Source organism: Neolamprologus multifasciatus, chromosome 13, assembly GCF_963576455.1.
Source record: "Neolamprologus multifasciatus chromosome 13, fNeoMul1.2, whole genome shotgun sequence".
In the NCBI taxonomy this organism is placed as follows: Eukaryota; Metazoa; Chordata; class Actinopteri; order Cichliformes; family Cichlidae; genus Neolamprologus; species Neolamprologus multifasciatus.
In genome coordinates, this window is record NC_140451.1 from 7,633,383 (window position 1) to 7,652,184 (window position 18,802).

Sequence of the window (18,802 nt, forward strand, 5' to 3'; positions counted from 1 at the left end):
AGCGGGTGCATGCAGCGTCTGTGTGTAAACATCTGCCTGCGTACTGCACTTTATGCATGTGAGCACTGAAACATCGAGGGAGCGAGGTGGGCCCTCGGTGAGGTTTCTACACCGTCATTCTGACTGATTGATCTGATACAAATCAGTTACAAACAAACACTGATTACATCACGGCTGACCAGAGAGAAGTCACAAAGTTGCTGTTATTACTCCATTTGGTGAATTTAAAAGCTGTTTTTATTACACCGTCAATGAAAATAACGTGGTGCAGGAGGGGAGAATAATACTGAAACACACAGATAATTATGAACTCTCTTTCATTCTGCGAAGCATCTTTAAGCTTTGTTTCATTTTATTGTAATTACAGTGGGGCAAAAAAGTATTTAGTCAGCCACCGATTGTGCAAGTTCCCCCACTTAAAATGATGACAGAGGTCAGTAATTTGCACCAGAGGTACACTTCAACTGTGAGAGACAGAATGTGAAAAAAAAAATCCATGAATTCACATGGTAGGATTTGTAAAGAATTTATTCGTAAATCAGGGTGGAAAATAAGTATTTGGTCACCTCAAACAAGGAAAATCCCTGGCTCTCACAGACCTGTAACGTCTTCTGTAAGAAGCTTTTCTGTCCCCCACTCGTTACCTGTATGAATGGCACCTGTTTGACCTCATCATCTGTATAAAAGACACCTGTCCACAGCCTCAACCAGTCAGACTCCAAACTCCGCCATGGCCAAGACCAAAGAGCTTTCGAAGGACACCAGGAAAAGAATTGTAGACCTGCACCAGACTGGGAAGAGTGAATCTACAATAGGCAAGCAGCTTGGTGTGAAAAAATCAACTGTGGGAGCAATCATCAGAAAATGGAAGACATACAAGACCACTGATAATCTCCCTCGATCTGGGGCTCCACGCAAGATCTCATCCCGTGGGGTCAAAATGATCATGAGAACGGTGAGCAAAGATCCCAGAACCACACGGGGGGACCTGGTGAATGACCTGCAGAGAGCTGGGACCAAAGTAACAAAGGTCACCATCAGTAACACACTACAACGGCAGGGAATCAAATCCCGCAGTGCCAGACGTGTTCCGCTGCTGAAGCCAGTGCATGTCCAGGCCCGTCTGAAGTTTGCCAGAGAGCACATGGATGATACAGCAGAGGATTGGGAGAATGTCATGTGGTCAGATGAAACCAAAGTAGAACTTTTTGGTATAAACTCAACTCGTCGTGTTTGGAGGAAGAAGAATACTGAGTTGCATCCCAAGAACACCATACCTACTGTGAAGCATGGGGGTGGAAACATCATGCTATGGGGCTGTTTTTCTGCCAAGGGGACAGGACGACTGATCCGTGTTAAGGACAGAATGAATGGGGCCAAGTATCGTGAGATTTTGAGCCAAAACCTCCTTCCATCAGTGAGAACTTTGAAGATGAAACGAGGCTGGGTCTTCCAACATGACAATGATCCAAAACACACCGCCCGGGCAACAAAGGAGTGGCTCCGTAAGAAGCATTTGAAAGTCCTGGAGTGGCCTAGCCAGTCTCCAGACCTCAACCCCATAGAAAATCTGTGGCGGGAGTTGAAAGTCCGTGTTGCTCGGCGACAGCCCCAAAACATCACTGCTCTTGAGAAGATCTGCATGGAGGAATGGGCCAAAATACCAGCTACTGTGTGTGCAAACCTGGTAAAGACCTATAGTAAACGTTTGACCTCTGTTATTGCCAACAAAGGTTATGTTACAAAGTATTGAGTTGTATTTTTGTTATTGACCAAATACTTATTTTCCACCCTGATTTACGAATAAATTCTTTACAAATCCTACCATGTGAATTCATGGATTTTTTTTTTCACATTCTGTCTCTCACAGTTGAAGTGTACCTCTGGTGCAAATTACTGACCTCTGTCATCATTTTAAGTGGGGGAACTTGCACAATCGGTGGCTGACTAAATACTTTTTTGCCCCACTGTATGTTGCATCGTGAGACTTTAATTAGCTTTTTCTCAGAGGACATTCTTCATGCAGAGGATATCTGCATGAAGAATGTCACAAAAAGCTGATGAGACAGGATTTTGTTATTCTTATGCCACCATTTATTACATTTTCCAGGTCCATAAATATTTTCCAACATAAATAAATCTGTATGTGAACGACTGACCTTGTTGGACCTTTAAAATTCGCTCTCATCGTAAGCACAAGGACACTTTGTTGAGATACCATTCATGCAATTTACTGCATGTTGCAATAATAGATTTTATTAACTTTACAGGTAAAAACACTGAGCTAAGCTGTGTTAGCACTGCAAAGTAGCAGAACGGTGAACACTGTGAGGCAGATCATTTGAAACTAAATCAGCGCCAATAGTGGACTTTGTCTCAACAAAAACACAAATTACGCTAAAATTAAATCAACCCAATTATGTAATGAAGTGGAAAATAGCTTGCTAGCATATCTGCCTTCATAGCAATGTTTGCAGTCATTCAGTTACAGCATACTGCCCCCAAATGGCCTAAAAAGTCTATTTAGCTTTAAGCAAACTGCACACATACTGTCTCAAGAGCGCTAACCTATAAAAACAATAGCTCATAGTGTACACATAGATAATGACAGATAATAGTGTCCATATTTCAGACTCCTGTTAAAGAGTCACTTTGTGGCACAAAGTAGAGGCCAATACAAACAACAGCTCATTTGTACTCGTCAGGGACGTTGTGGTGGGTGTAGCCTATTCCATAGACAATATTTCATCAAGTCTATTGGTTCCTTTCAACTCCAGTGAGAGTCAGTAAATCACTGGCCAAGAAATGCCAAGACAGTGTCATTATTCATTTGGCCGCAGCATTTCTCTTTCTTTATTGCTTCATTAACTGAAAAACTTCCAATATATATAATATACCCCCCCCCCCCTTTGCAGTACTAATGGGATTATTTTAGTTGTAATCAGAGCCATCGAGTGTGTATTTTTCACTGTTCATCCACCCGTCTGTCTGCTAACCCCGACAGCTGCTCTGACCATCTCTGCTGCTTCAGACTTTTACAGCCCGGTTTAACAAGCTCCCGTCTTGCGACATACTCGGCTGCCCACATACTCAAATATACACAGTCACAGTAAAGCATGCCAGCCCAGGCGAACAGACTTTCATAGCTGTAACATGCAAATAAATAGTGACGCCCACCCTGCATGAACAGGCACATTTGTAGTTTCCTGCTATAGTCTGTCCTGCAGGTCTAAAGAACTGGACCAGAGTCCATATATCTGCACGAGTCCTGAAAAGAACATGACTTTCCCTCAGCAGCTTTCCCATAATGCTTCACTGCAGATTAGGTTGAGCTATGGCAACTGGCCCATTGGGTTGGTGCGTCTATGGCGCGGAGGAGGCTCCACTTAACAGGCCCGACACATTAAACGTTAACTGCTGGCCTGTAAAGCAAAGCCTGGAGAAGAACGAACCCAAGCAGACACCATGCCAGTCTGCAGCGGCGAGTGCTGTCAGCTCTGCAGGGATGTTAACGACAGACGTGACCGAGCGGGTCCGCTGGCAGCCTGTCCTCTTTGGGAAGAAATACAACCTTCTGTCCCCAAACAGGAAATAGGTCGCATTTTCCTCTCCAAAACCTGTTAGCGTGGAAAGCTACCAAGCCTCTCAAGAGTCGGTGTAAGTAAGTGAGCGAGTGAGTGAACCAGCTCACTGCAAGTGTGCTTGGCGTTTCCCCCTGTGGCCGATTAGCCTCTCACGCAAGGCTCTGCGAGATGGATTGGGATTTTAATCAGTTTGTAACCAGTGTCGCTGTGATTCAGGGAAACTGTGTCAGATAGAAAAAAGGAGCTCACCATTGTGTGATGTTAGAACTTTAAGATTATGCTGCTGCTGGCAGCAGGCGTCCACATATATATAAAACAACTAGACATGTATACAGGCTCCCAAACAAAAAACACAACAAACAAATGAAACTCCTAGAATACGTTGTGTAAATCTGTGTGTGTGTGTGTGTGTGTGTGGTGTCTCACCTTGGCCAAACACTGTGGGTGAGTCTCATGAAGAGCCAGACTGGTCAGGTTAGACTGGGTGGTCTCATCCAGCCACTCAGGCCTCCTCTTCCTTTCCTCCTCCTCTTCCTCCTCCAGCTTCCTCAGTAGCCCCTCTACTGCCAGCTCCCTCACCTCGTACTGCGGGCACTGCAGCAGATGGTCCAGGAGCTTGGTCTTCCGCTGGGTGCCGTCCCAGAGCTCAGGGAACTCCACACCTGCGCTGAGGCCCACCCGAGCCAGGCTGAGGAGGTACTGGGTGCAGCCAGGCCCAAAGGTGGCAGAGGAATTGCAGCAAGTGACCAGTTCTGAGGCCGTGAGGACGGACAGAGTCTTCTGACGGAGCGTGCCGACCTCTGAATCTGACGCATGAAACATAATATTAGCTGACAGCAACAAACAAACAGTTATTTAAAAGTCATTTTTACTCCAAACTTACAAAGTCAATCTTTTTAGAAACACTGCCATGTAAATTAAAACCGGCCATGTCATCTTCTGTCAGCATTCATCTGATGATATCATGCTACAACGCTTTGGTTTAGTGCCACAAACCCACACAGAGCAACCCATTAATAATGCCAGCTGGCTCCTAAATGACTAACCAGCAAACATTTCCCAAACAGCATGGTGTATGTACAAACAGGAATCAGATGAGAGACACAAGTTACTGGAAATACCAGTTTCAAATAGGAGCTCCGGAGCTCTGTCACACCTCAAAGTTGCGCAACACTGATACAAAAATAGCCCATCGCACAACCTACAATATGATTTTATTTCTCGTCTCCATTGCTGCCTCTGGTTCAGATCCGGTATTCCTTTGAAAAAGGCCAAGTTCCCCTTAGAAGGTAGATCTGGTTTCCAAGTGCCTCTTTATCCTACTTGGCACCAAGTAAGCATTAGCCAGTTTCTACCAACATGCCTTTGCTGTGAGTGCTTGTTGCTATCAGCGGTCAAGCTAAAGCATTTTCATGAGTGTCTAATATGGTATTGATTGATTCATGACTTTTTGCGAGGTCACAGTAACATTATCACAGTGTCACAAAGCCTCATGGTAGTTGTAGTCTTGCTCCCAGTGCACACAAAGTGAGAATCTACAGGATAGATCAGCGGTCCCCAACCTTTTTTGCGCCACGGATATTTTCACGGACCGGCCTTTAAGGTGTTGCGGATAAATACAACAAAATAAACCAGTACCGGTACCGAAAAAAAGAAAATGTATTCATAACACACGTGAAAAGACCCAAGAAAACCGAGTTAACGATAAAAACGATAACAAAATAACGCTGAAACTGATAAAACCCTGAAAACTATACATTTCACACCTGAGCCTCAACTCTCGCGGCCTGGTACCAAACGACTCACGGACCGGTACCGGTCCGAGGCCCGGGGGTTGGGGACCGCTGGGATAGATAACCCTCTTAAAGCAGCACATTGGTCGAGTTCACACTCATGATCTTGTTCTCTTTAGAGCTCTGTTTTTCATAGTTCTGTTTGTTGACATTTCTGTCAGTGTGGACTTAATGCTTGGGCTCTCCTTTCCAAAGGAAGACTGTTCAGTGACGTCAGAGATAACATACGAGGAGGACCGCGACACTAAAAGAATCCTGGATGGAAATCTACCGGAGAATTCCGAAAAACTATGATGGCTGTCTCCCGACTCGGCCAATGCCAAGACTTTGTTAATTGGCAAGAAATAAAAACTCACTGCCTTTTCAGACACACCAACATGGTCCTTGGAGTAACTCTGAATCACGACTAAAAGAGAGCAGGCGATACAAGTTTCCTCCAAAATGTGGCTCGCCTTATCCTTAGTTGTCCAGGCATACTGTATCTACCCTAGGATAGACCCACAACACGCTGGGAAGACTATGTATCTCACCTGGTTTGGGAACACCTTGAATGCAGGTGTACCTTGAATGTACCCCCCAAACTCTCCTTCTTCCCGTTATTATTTTCAGACACTACAATTTCTAAGCAGTTGTATTGCAGTCCGATTTCTCCACAAGCCACACACACACACCCCTTTGTGATGTGAACAGATGCATACAACAGGCCAAGCTGAAGAAGCCAGTGTCGTCTGTTCCTGTCTATTTTGACTTTTATTGGAAAGACTGCGTCAGTGTCTGTTTGGAAAAGCCCATGGCTGTGCCAGCCCGGCCACCTGTGAACACGCACCCTCGAGGAGTGATGGACACACATGTGCACACATACGCGCACACTTCCTGTGAAATATAAGAAGAATCCAGAGGCGGGGCAGCAATATAGTAACCCAATGCCATGCTAACACTGTGCTCCTCCCTACAGTACTGTTTCAAGACTCCACACAGACCCTGCTTTGACAGCCAACTCAATTAGTTTAACACACACACACACACACAGAAAGCTTATGAAACCCAGCGCAACTCAATCTGGCCCCACAGCGCCACTCAAAATGTGGCTTGACAAAAGAGCGGGAAACGCCGCATTCCTCCAGAGATGGGCTGGGTTACCGTAGAGATGGCCAGGTTATTATGGAACCTGATCCTCAAAGGGGGGTCCGAGGCCAAATAAGCATAGCCTAATGGTTATAATGGCGGGGGTAAGGGCACAGTAATGACACCGATGATGAAGGGAGGAAAGAGGAGAGGATGACTGAAGGAGAAAGGGTGCGTGTCAAAAAGAAAACAGCTGTCGGTCAAGGTGGAACGAAGCGAAAAACTGTGTGTGTGCGTCAAAGGGGTTTAAAAACAGCATGTTGCCATTTGCTTGTCATATGCTGATACAGTCAACTATGATGCTCCGATCCTAGACAGACGACAACGCTTGAGTGAAGGTCAGCAGAGAAGAAAAAGAAGAAACTGAAAAATCCCAAACCAGGGAGGAAAGGACAGAGAGCGAGAGAGGAAAAACATCATTAGTCAGGATGCAAAGCTGCTTTTTTATGATGGTTTTTATTAAAACTAGAGTGGCGGAGGAGGCAGGAGCAGCCAAGCGTTGCCCCAGTAAATGAAAGGCGTTCCTGTGAGGGCCATTTCACTGCGATTTTTCATGGCTGATCATAAATAGCCATTGTTCTCCCACAGCTGTGTTTATTTAAAATCGGTGTCTGCACTTGTGTCTCTTCATTACGCTCGTGTGCAAACCTGCAGCTGGACCGTGGCCAGACTCCATTAAGCCGTATTACCATGTGATATTTCGGGATGCTCTGGGATGAGGTCGGGCTCGTGTGACTGCAGTTTGAGAACGGGGTTAATAAACAACACGTAAATGCAGGTCTTAGCGAAGAGCTTTAGTGCAACGTGATGGTGAATTTCACACATTTACAGACTGCTCAAAAGAATGTAAACTACTTATGGAATTAACTGGGAATTTTTAGCCATATTAGCAGCATGGCTCTAATGAAGCCGGAAATATAAAAACTATTAAATGGAATGGGATGAACAACATGTTAGGTATTGTTAATCAAATGACCCGTGATCTATTTTGCCATCAGATTAACTAATTGTAAATAATTTTAATCTAACATCCCAAGTTTTGTCTCAACATCAGTTCAGAAGCCCGTGACCAGGGCAGATCCCAAGATTTTTAGAGCCCACCGGCCAGAAAATGTGCTGGGGCCCCCCCACTGCCTCAAACCACCATCTGAATATGTACCCAACCACCAAGTTCTTATTAGTCCTTTAACAACACTTCCTGTGCTAAAATAAGATTAAGCCCTTCTGCCAAAGTGATTAAACTCACCTTCATTGAGGATTTTTAAAAACCTTTTAACCCTTTTTGATAAATTATTACATTAATTTTCTGTTTATTGACTAACAGATTAAGTGAATAATTAATGCAGCACTTTTAGCTGCTCCCTTATTCCAAAGGGGTTGCAGCCGTGGATGGATCCCCATATTTTGACCTGACAAAGCCTGATGCAAAGCTCCAGGTCTGAGACCATCACAGAGTATGCTCCTATTCTTAAATCAGGGATCTTTTGCCTGTCTGATATTAGCATTAACCACGAAACCACACAGCAATATTAGTAACTGATGCAGCGCTACTACTTTATTCAATTCAAATGCCATCTGCCTCCACATTATTTTGTATCCAGCATCAAGCCGCAACCTTCAGGTCTAAAAAAAAAATTAAGCTAACGTGAAACACCAAAAACTGCACTTCCTCAAATGGCCACTTGAGGCTTCATCCCAAACAATTACAGCATAACAAAGTGAAAATTGCCTTGCAGGCTTGCAGGGGGCAACTCCTTCAACTGCAAAAAGACATCTGGTTGTATATTAAACTGTTTGGAGAGACCCCGTGGCTACTTAAGGTGCAAGCTTTGTAAACACCCTCCTGATGACTTTATGGGCTCAGCTGCAAGTTTCAGGTCTTACTGAATAACATGAAGCTCGTTATGTTATCATCATCATTCTGAGAAACAGAAATGAGGATGGACTAATGATCATCACAACTTAATAGTCAATAAGTGCGTGGTGTTGCAAGTTTCTCAGACGGAGACACCCTTCGCTTGTTTAGCACATACAGTTTTAAAACAGAGACAGCAACGGTGAAAACACTCTAAATTTGATAACAAGACTTCACTAATCACTGGGTGACATCATGGTACAATCTATATTTAGCACTATATAGATTAGCATGCTATTTATTACATGCAAAATCATGTATGTTCCTCTGTTAAACATTAGCATTTAGCTTAAAGCACCGCTACACCCTCACAAACTGTTAGCATGACTGTAGGCTCTTGAAAGCTCTACAGATTTGTGCTGAATATTTGGCTCCAAGGAGCAACCTGATATCTCTAATAATCAAGAGGAGGCAAACAGTGGGGAAACGGCTCACCATCTCTCTTGTCTGAGCAGGACCACCAGAACAGTTCAATTTCTGGGCTCAGAGTGTGCAAAGACATACGAATAAAGAGAATGCTAACCACAGTAAAGCAAACATCGATCAAGGTCTGCGGTTATGCTGATTTCCCCTGCATATCTGTCATGTTTTAGTACATGAAATTCAAGACTTGAACAATCCTGTTTTACCCCGGTGGTATTAGCTTTTCATCGAAGACACCCAAATTTTCAAAGAGTACAAATACTCTGGAGTTCAAATTTTGGCAGTCCGTGAAAAACAACAGAGTGATTGCACATGCAGGAAAATCAAAAGCCTCGGCATAGAGTGATGCTGCAGAGAACCGAGTTCAAATGGTCTCAGACTTTGCTTATTCTGTGTGCACGCAGAAGAGAGGAACACAAGTGTTCCTATACTATATGTGTGATGGTCTGTTTTACACTAAAGGTCAAATATTTGAACTAAACGTAACCACAGCATCTGGTTTAGGTCAACCTGGGCCAACCTTGCAGTTTGTGGTTTATGGGAGGACGGGTACTGAGTGGGTGCAGAGGGTCAGCATTCTGCTCCAGGAAACACTGAACTCAACAGCGACATCCAGCCCAACACCAGAATCGTTTTCACCACAGCTCATTTTTAGAAGTGTCACTGGGGAATATACACACTTTGAATATTATGCAATGCCCGAGATCATATGACGAAGGGTGGGTGAGCGTTCTATATAGTCGTTTAAGAGCTGTACCACAAAACTGGGAGAAGAGGCGTGCTGCTGCTCTATTAGCGCTTCCCATAGCCCACTAAAAGCTGGTTGTAAAGACGCTTTGCTGTGTTGAACTAGAGCTCTGGCGAGATGCGTGCACGTGCTCTCACACGCAAGCACACAGCTGGATTTCACATCAGCCTCCACCGTCATTACCCAAACTGTGAAAAACAAACCCCAGACGCTACGTGTGTGTGTGTCTGACAAGTGTGAGAGAGTGGGCCCTCTTATTAGCCTAAAACACCGGCCCCACATATACATCTGTCCTAAAAATAAAAGGACGCTAAAACAAAAAGAGCTGTTAAATAATATTTCTGAAAAACACCCCAAAAAGACAAAACATGAAATACAATTTTAGATGAAAAGAGAAGCACTCAAATTGCTTTTTACAACCACTTTTGTTCAACATTTAAGTGCTTTCTATCGAACACTCTCACTCCGATTAACACATTGGGATCAACTTGGGGATTGTCCAAGGATACTTAGGAATGCAGACTGGATCAAACCAGTTAGCTCCGACCTTTCCTGTCTCATGTTTTCTCTATGGCTGGTTTGCTAACCACAGACAAAACGGTGGGAAAATTAACCAATGGTTCTCGGGTACGCTTTCTCTCACTTGGCAAGCAGGTCAGAAATCAGCAGAGATACTATATAAGCCACGCCCCTATTAAAAGCCAGACGCCATTTCGAAGGCTTTCATACATTTCTTTGATACAGAACGCAGGCCAGGTCACTGTGGTGGTGATCCTCGAGATCATTCAGCATTTCCCCAACCCTGCTCTATTTCACTGCAACTGCAGTCAGCAGTTCATCTTCTGCTGTGAGCTGGAGAACTGGTTCAGGTGACCATACGCTGAGCTCACTGAACAAAATAAGGGCTACAGTTGGCAGCTACTGTCTAAGATGGTGGAGCTCGTCTATCCACAGGATGAAACAACTTGTCCAGAACTGGTTTTATCATCTAAGAAACGTTTCTAAACTCAGACTACTGGTGGCAAAGGCAGAACTTGAGATGGTTATTCATGCTTTTATCTCTTCTCGTTTGGATTATTGTAACGGTCTTTTTACGTGTCTCAACAAATCAGCTCTGGATCGCCTTCAGTCTGTACAGAATGCAGCAGCAAGACTTTTAACTGGTGCAAACAAGAGGTCACACATTACTCCAGTTTTGGCTTCTCTTCATTGGTTGCCTGTAAATTTTAGGGTTCATTTTAAAATTTTAGTTGTAACTTTTAGAGCTCTGCACGGTGAAGCTTCCCAGTATATCTCTGACCTGTTGAAACCTCATGCTTCATCCCGAGCACTTAGGTCTTCAGGTCAGAGGCTACTGGTGGTCCCACGTACTAGGTTTAAAACACGTGGGGATCGGGCTTGGATGATCTGATATCGTCGTGTTGGTGTTGTTCCCAGATCATCATGAAAATGCTGTTCCAGGTTCAACATTGCAAGTGACCAATCACATTATTGTGACGTTATTCTTTTGCGCACCAACCCATTCGTGCATTTATGAAATTCCAATGTTGCAAGGACAATATCAATTCTGCTTAGCGTTTATTAAAGGGTTAGGGTTAGGGTCAGGGTCTGTTGATCGGCGGACAAAGGCGGTTTCTCGCAGCTTAAGTACAGTTTTTTGTTTTACGCCGGTTTTTCCCGAAGTTGCAAAAGTATGACATCACAACATTCAGATTGGTCACTTGCAATGTTGATCCTGGAACAACCTTTAGTATGATGATCTGGGAACAACAGCAACACGAGGATATCAGATCATGCATCGGGCTTATCAGGCACTGGCACCAAGGCTGTGGAACTCTCTGCCGTTGTCTTTACGCTGTCTAGACTCTGACTCCTTTAAAAAGCAGCTGAAGACATTTTTATACAAACAGGCTTTTAATTAATTTTAACTTGTATGTCTGATCTTATTGTAAAGCACTTTATGATTTTTATCTGTGAAATGTGCTATATAAATAAATTTTACTTAATTACTATGAAATAACCACTGCTCCAAGTATTTAGTACTTTTATCTTACAGGTTTAAAATGCTCAATTTGTATTCCCTAAATCTTCCAGCTCAATAGTCGTCAAGTCAAGTATCCTCCTTTTTTTCAAGCTCTTAAGACTACCATGACCTGATGACTACAAATCTACAGACTTGTGGAGAACTAGTTAATAAGCTTGATTTTTTTTAAACAGCTAAACCACTGCTTACTAATGATCCCTAAGCTTATGAGCTGTGAGCAGTTTGATTCGTGCACGCCAGTTTTATGATTATAACGAGGTAAAGCTCAGCATTTCACACAAAAACATTAACGATGAGGTCAGGCCACTCAAATAAAATGGTAAATGGTAAAGTCCAAGACATCTGCAGAGTGGTGTATTCTACAGTATTTCATAGGAGGAGGGTGAGCAAGTTATTCAGCTCTTGGCACTAGACTGCAGATGGTGCACAATTCCCTAGAAAAAAAAAATCTTACAGCTAAATGAGTGGACGTATCCAAATATGAAGCCACACGGCTTACCAAGCTGTCACACATGAACATCAATCAGACGTGCTAAACTTTCTTGAAGCCTAATTATGACAACATGTTTTTTTGGATGCACTAAGAATAAACTTCAAGGCTTTTTTTTTTTTAAAATTCAGCACTCACACACCACACATGTATGGCATGTACAGCGAATATGACAGGATGCTATAATGATTCCTCCTCTTCATAATGACTGGGAAGGGATTGCTTTGTAACTGCACTGTAGGAAATCCATAATCTTCAGCTGTCTCGTTCTGAAAAATGCATACTTTTTAAGTTACTATCTTATTAGTAGGTCGCTTCATTGTTTACAGATTTTTGGAAAGCGATGCGTTTGGTTGGCGGCATTCAGAGAAAAGCACAGTGAGCAGTCAGTCCTTGGAACAACCAGGATGAAAATAATCATTTGCTTTCATAAGAACTGCAAAAATCAAAGAAGCAGCAATGAATAGAGCTTGTAGTTGACTGCAGTGCTGTGCAAAAGTCCTGAGCCAACACTCATTTCTTTGTATTTCGATCGGAAAATAATTATTCTTCAGTACAGCCTGAACTCTCCCCAGGAAGCTTTGGAACGCTAACGTTTTTCCACTCGATAAAAGCTAACATGAGGGTTCCCGGTGGTTAGGGGCAAATGCAACTGCATGGCAGGATGCAGTAAACGGACCAAACTTCAGTCAGAAGAACAACTGAGATAATCCATCCACATACGAGGTTAGTCATTCATATACTGCTGCATAGTTACATCGTAAGGTTTTAAAAACTGAGCTTTAAAATTAACAGCGGTAACAAAAATCGAGAGAGGCCAACAGTGATCACTGCCTTCTTTTAGGGGCTTGTTCAGATTAAATAGAACAGATGCAAAGCATTCAAACATGTTAAAAACACAACAGTCTTAATAAATGCAGAGTAGTTTGGACCCGGAAGCAGGGTTCATACGGCGTCACTTAAAGACCGGATTCCGTTCTGTCGGGATGATCATACACTGCTTCAATAATGTTGCAGTCCAGGCTCTGGGGACGACAACCCGTAACTGATATTGTTCCACTGTGTGTTTTTCTATCCACGTATGCTTTTACTGCATTGGCAGAGTGTTTGGGGAGCATTGTTATGCTAAAAAAGGAAGTTAGTACTAAGCATATGTTTTCCAGATGTGATCTATATCTGACACTACATTTCTGTGTTCATGATTCCACGAATTGTGTCAGGATCTCCAACACCACAGGCTGAAACGGTCCACTGAGACCATTTCTAATGGGGCGTCGGGTCCTTGTATCAGGTCATGCTGGATTGTTTCCTGTTCTTTAAGGGTATGACTTTCAGATACCGTTCATCTGCAGAACTTGGTAAATGGTAAATGGCCTGTATTTGTATAGTGCTTTTCTAGTCCCTAAGGACCCCAACGCGCTTTACACAACCAGTCATCCACCCATTCACACACACATTCACACACAGGTGATGGCAGCTACATTGTAGCCACAGCCACCCTGGGGCGCATTGACAGAGGCGAGGCTGCCGGACACTGGCGCCACCAGTGGGCACCACCAGTAGGCAACGGGTGAAGTGTCTTGCCCAAGGACACAACGACCGAGACTGACCAAGCCGGGGCTCGAACCGGCAACCTTCCGATTACAAGGCGAACTCCCAACTCTTGAGCCACGATCGCCCCCTTAATACGTCTGACCCTTCTTCTTTTGTTTTCCACTTCTTTATATCCTTGAGTAAAAAAAACAAACAAGACAACCATTCCTTTAAAAATAGTCAGGTACAAGGACTGGACAAATAAAATGATTAAAAAATATAGTTCAAAAGTAAAACTTCCATATGGAGACTGGTTGTGTGAAAAAGTCTGGGTCCTTGGAAACAAACAGTGAGGGGTGGCTCGAGACTTTTGCACAGCACTGTAGATGTTGAAACATTGGTGCTCTCTCGTCCACATCAGAAAAACCACTCAGTTAAACAAATCATTGATTTTAGAAAGCGCAACGACAGGTATCTGCTCTGAGAAGTTACGATGCCTCTCGCCACTAGCAGCATCACACTTCTGTGACTGGAAGTTTAGATCTATATGTAAGGTGGATTGGCAGATGACAGCCGTGCTAACCAGTGCGTTTCTGCACTTTTTTGATCTAGAATAGCAGCTGTGCCGCAGTAAACTGTCATATAATCACTCAACCAGAGCGGTACCTAACCACACTCTGCACAGGACTGTAGACTCTGACCTACAAGGAAAGAAAGCTGCTGCTGCTACTAGCACTGCTAAAGGTAGCCACACTCTTGAAACTGCATCCGCCAAATTAACGGCCACTAAAATATATCTGGAGACTCATTTTAGTATTTTGTACTTGTGCATCCACTTCAAGCCAGTCACTGCTAACCAGCCAGCCTTCCTGTTGTGTCTTTTCCGGGGGTGCTCTAGTGGGGGGTCCCTGATAACTGCTCTGTTTTTTATCACAAAGTAAGCCTACTTAGATAAAAAGAGGGAACCGTTATATGGTTATATTAAATAAATTATATATTTAAATAAGTCCGTTGTATGGGGCACATGCACACTCATGAAAAAGATCTTATGAACGATTCAGAAACAAATCACAGCAACATTTAAAGGATGCTTAAACTGCACAAAGATCCAATTCCTGGTTGCAAATGGCTAAACGTGCAATATTTATATTAGGGTGTGAGACTTGTCCTGAGTTCAATTCCAACATCAGGCTGGGGTCTTTCTGTGTGGAGTTTGCATGTTCTCCCCGTGTTTGTGTGGGTTCCCTCCGGGTACTCCGACTTCCTCCCACCATCCAAAGACATGCAGCTTGTGGGGATAGGTTAATTGGATAATCTAAATTGCCACTAGGTGTGAATGTGCGAATGAAAGTGAGTGTGAATGGTTGTCTGTCCCTGTGTGTTGGCCCTGCGACAGACTGGCGACCTGTCCAGGGTGTACCCCGCCTCTTGCCCTATGACAGCTGGGATAGGCTCCAGCGCCCCCCGCCATTCTGAAAAGGATAAGCGGAAGCGAATGGATGGATGGACTGTACATTGTGAGCCACATACAGCCCACTTTGATCTTGAGTGGGCCGGACCAGCAAAACTCCCCTTTCTGCCAGCGTAAAGAAGTTAAACTACACACGTAATCCTTGATCCTTCCTCCAAAGTTTTGCAGTGAGCCAGACTGGACTATTTGCCTGTTTGACAGCCCTGATGTATATGAACAGGGGTCTATAAAACTGATTTTGACTTTTTTTCTTGACTTTTCCTCTAATTCTTTTCCTCCTTTTTTCAAGTTAAAAGACTAAAAAATTGAAGATCGTGTCTACACACAGCACACGAAAACTGATGGGGCTGAAAAGAATTACAGTACGTGTTGCAGTTTACCAGAACAGAACAAATTAAGGCCAGACTCCGGTCTTAAGCGGCTGTTTCATCATCATCATCATGTGAAAGCACACTAATAAAAACAAGTTCATTTTTGTTTGATTTTTACCTCCTGTTAGTGTCCGGCTTCCACTCTCCTCTCTCTCTCCTGCTAAAGCTTTCAGTTTATTTTACTGGCAAGGCTGGAAAGCAAAGAAACAGCAGGCTGGCTGAGGTGGAGATGAAGCAATGGACAGAGGGTTTTTTTATGAGTCAGCACAGATCAAAGAGCTGGAGCAGAGAAATGTGTGCACACTCATGAACAAAGAGCTGTGTTCAGAGCTGAGAGGAATTGGCTGGTAAATGCAAAGTTCCTACTTAATGCAGGGAGCCAGTTAAAAGAGGGGAGGGGAAAAAAAGTAATATTGAAAAAGGGGATTGTTCACCTTCTTTTCCTCTGGTGCCAGGCGCTCTTAAGAGCCTGCTGCTTTCAAATGAACTTCCAAAACCTGTGGCTTTTTAAATCTGATTCAAGTGAGAAGTGCAATTACACAAGAGGAACAGGGGAAGTGATTAGAGGTGAGGAGCAGGAACAAAAAAGAAGGAGAAATAAAAAAGCTACCACCAGAGCGGGTGAAACCAAAGACAGACTTATGATAATAATCGAGGCATTAGAGGTGTGTAAGCTCGAGGCTGCTTATTTAGTTATGTAAGGAGGAGAGCCAAGTCAGGCCAATCTACAGGCTTGTTTGGAGAAATCCTCGGTATTTCCACTGTCAAGACCAACATGTGCTCAGCACATGGCCCACTGAAAACATCGGTGCCCTCCTCCCCTTTCCCTCTTTCCTCTCTGTACAGCGCTCCTCCATAAACTGGGTCACAGGCGCAACCCCACCATCTGTCACAGATCGCTCGCCTTTGGTTTCACATTCCTCGAGCGTGGAGACCCCGCAGGTCTGCATGCGTGCGCACATGACCGCACAAGCGTGCACACGCACGCACCAGGAGGCTTCTCTGAACTACCCGATACACGAAGCAGACTCCTGTCAACAATAAGTCTAAATGGAGAGCGCAGTGGTGCACAGCCTTGCCGACAAAAGTTGCACGGTTGTCCGTTCAGATGATGAAAGCTCCGACGTCAAATTCGAAGCAAATGGACTGAACGCAGCTGCTGCTTGCTGAGCTGGTGAAATGCCGGGCAACGCCGTGACGAGCAGCAAAACTCAAATATCCATCACTCTGTTCGACTAGAATACACAGAACCCAGAAAAGCTCTTTTAACAAAGAGATTTTACTTTCGTCAGCAAGAACGTTTAAATAAAAGGAAGCTGCAGAGGAAAGTTTAGGAAATTTGGTGGACAGGTGGAGCATGAGCGAGTGGGCAAATAGGAACACCAGATGTAGGTCGCTTCATTTCAAGTTGTCAAAGTGGGGATTTTATCTTTTAGTGTTTCTAAGGCAAGCTGGTTTTAAACAGCACAGCAACATTTATGGCCTGTTAGCTAACATGACAGTGATGTAACAGTCCTGGATCTGTACTCTCGAGCACAGCACCTCTGACTTCTGCTCTGATTTTAGGTTAGTTATAGTTTATTTATATCGCACATTTAATTACAACAGGAGCGTTGACCAAAGTGCTGTACAAGAATACAACAAACCTAATAAAATAACTTTATTAGTATTGATAGCAAACACCAAATATGAATTAACAAATAACTCTCATGCTGTATTGAAAGTCAGCAAATAAAAATGTGTTTTAAGATAAGATTTAAAAAGATTGGCAGTAGGAGCCTGTCTGATGTAGAGGGGTAAATTATTCCACAGCTTAGGCGCTACGACTGCAAACGCTCGATCGATGAGGTGAGAGGACGTTTAAGAGAAATGATGCTCAACACTTTAACAGAGGGTAGGATTTTTGGTTTTGTACAATTTTAGAGTGAATAAAAGGAAAAGAGGCTCTTGTAAAATTAATTTCAGCTCTAAGATAACTCCTACAGAAGCGTCAGGACTATGTCCTGTTCACAGTCCTCTTTAGGGTGCCTAAAGAACACCACTTTATTAGGTTCTTGGTATTATCCTGAACCCACCGTTGTCTTGAGAACTGCCTGAATACTTTGTGTTGTCAATTCAACACATCCAGGATACCAATCTCCTCTTCCACCCCATCCCAAACGTGCTCTATTGACAGTAGAGGCCATCTGAGTGCAGTGAATTCACTGAAATCTTAAAGAAACCAGTTTGAGATGATCTGAGGTTTATGATATGTTGCGTTATCCTGGTGGAAGCAGGAAGATGGATACACTGTGCTCATAAAGAGATGAACATGTTGAGCAACAAAACTCAGATAGCGACTTTTAAATAATGCTCAGTTGGTGTTGAGGGGTCCAGAGTGTGAAGCACCACCAGCCCGAACTAATGATACAAGGCAGGACGGATCCATGATTTCATGCTGTTTACACAAAATGCTGACCCTACAAACCAAATACTGCACCAGAAATGGACTCGGACCAGGTTTTTTCAAATCTTCTCATGTTTGGTGAACTCATGCTTCAAGGCTGTTTTGCACTTAGAGATGTTCTTCTGCATACTTTGGCTGCTGACATACTGCATCTGTGTATGTTTCTCCAGCTGCACACAAAAAGGCAGAGGATCATTAATATGGCCCCCAAAAAAAATCACTGGACATCCTCTTCCCTCCCTGAAGGACCCGTACAGCACTCGCTGTCTCAGGAGGCCACGGGCCTGCACACAGCCAGGACACCGGGTGTTTAAGCTCCTGAGAGTCAGGCTGCTGAGGTCGTGGACAAACACACTGAAGAACAACTTTTACAACAGCCCTAATCAATGCTAACAGCTCACCTGATTGGCTACCTCCTTGGACTTTTGGGGGGGGGGCAATAACAATAATAATAATGTGCAATAAACACTCATTCTTGTATTTATTTATTAAGACTTTTTTTTTTTGCTCATACCTTTCTTGCACTTTTAAAAAACCCACTTTAAGTTACTGTGTTGTGTTTAGTTGTGCGTAGTATTGATGTGGGGCACTTTTGTTGTACTATTACCGTATTTTCCGCACTAAAAGATGCACCTAAAAAACTTTTTAAAAAAATCGACAGTCTGCCTTATGTATGAATTCTGGTTGTGTTTACTGACCTCGAATAGATTTTATGCGGTACACGGCGCTCAAAAATCTGTCAAAAAATGTTTTAGTACGACTTTGGTAAGATACGAAGCTGCACCGCTTGATGGATTGCCGGAGCATTACGGCTGCCGTAGTCAGGAGCCTCGCGGAGAGGTCTGGGTCCAAAACTCCG

The 18,802-nt window shown here is 43.7% G+C and overlaps 1 protein-coding gene across 4 annotated transcripts in view; it reads right to left on the reverse strand.

The window, feature by feature from the left end:
* The window catches only part of thada (THADA armadillo repeat containing), a 122,491-nt gene that overhangs the window by 24,582 nt on the left and 79,107 nt on the right, over positions 1 to 18,802 (reverse strand). For all 4 annotated transcript variants that reach the window (XR_014877744.1, XM_085183497.1, XM_085183498.1 and 1 more), the window contains one exon: positions 4,011 to 4,390. Coding sequence is in view for 3 of the 4 variants with exons in the window: in XM_085183497.1 (XP_085039623.1) it covers positions 4,011 to 4,390 (380 nt within the window). In the remaining variant the exon portion in view is untranslated. The remainder of the gene's footprint in view (positions 1 to 4,010; positions 4,391 to 18,802) is intronic.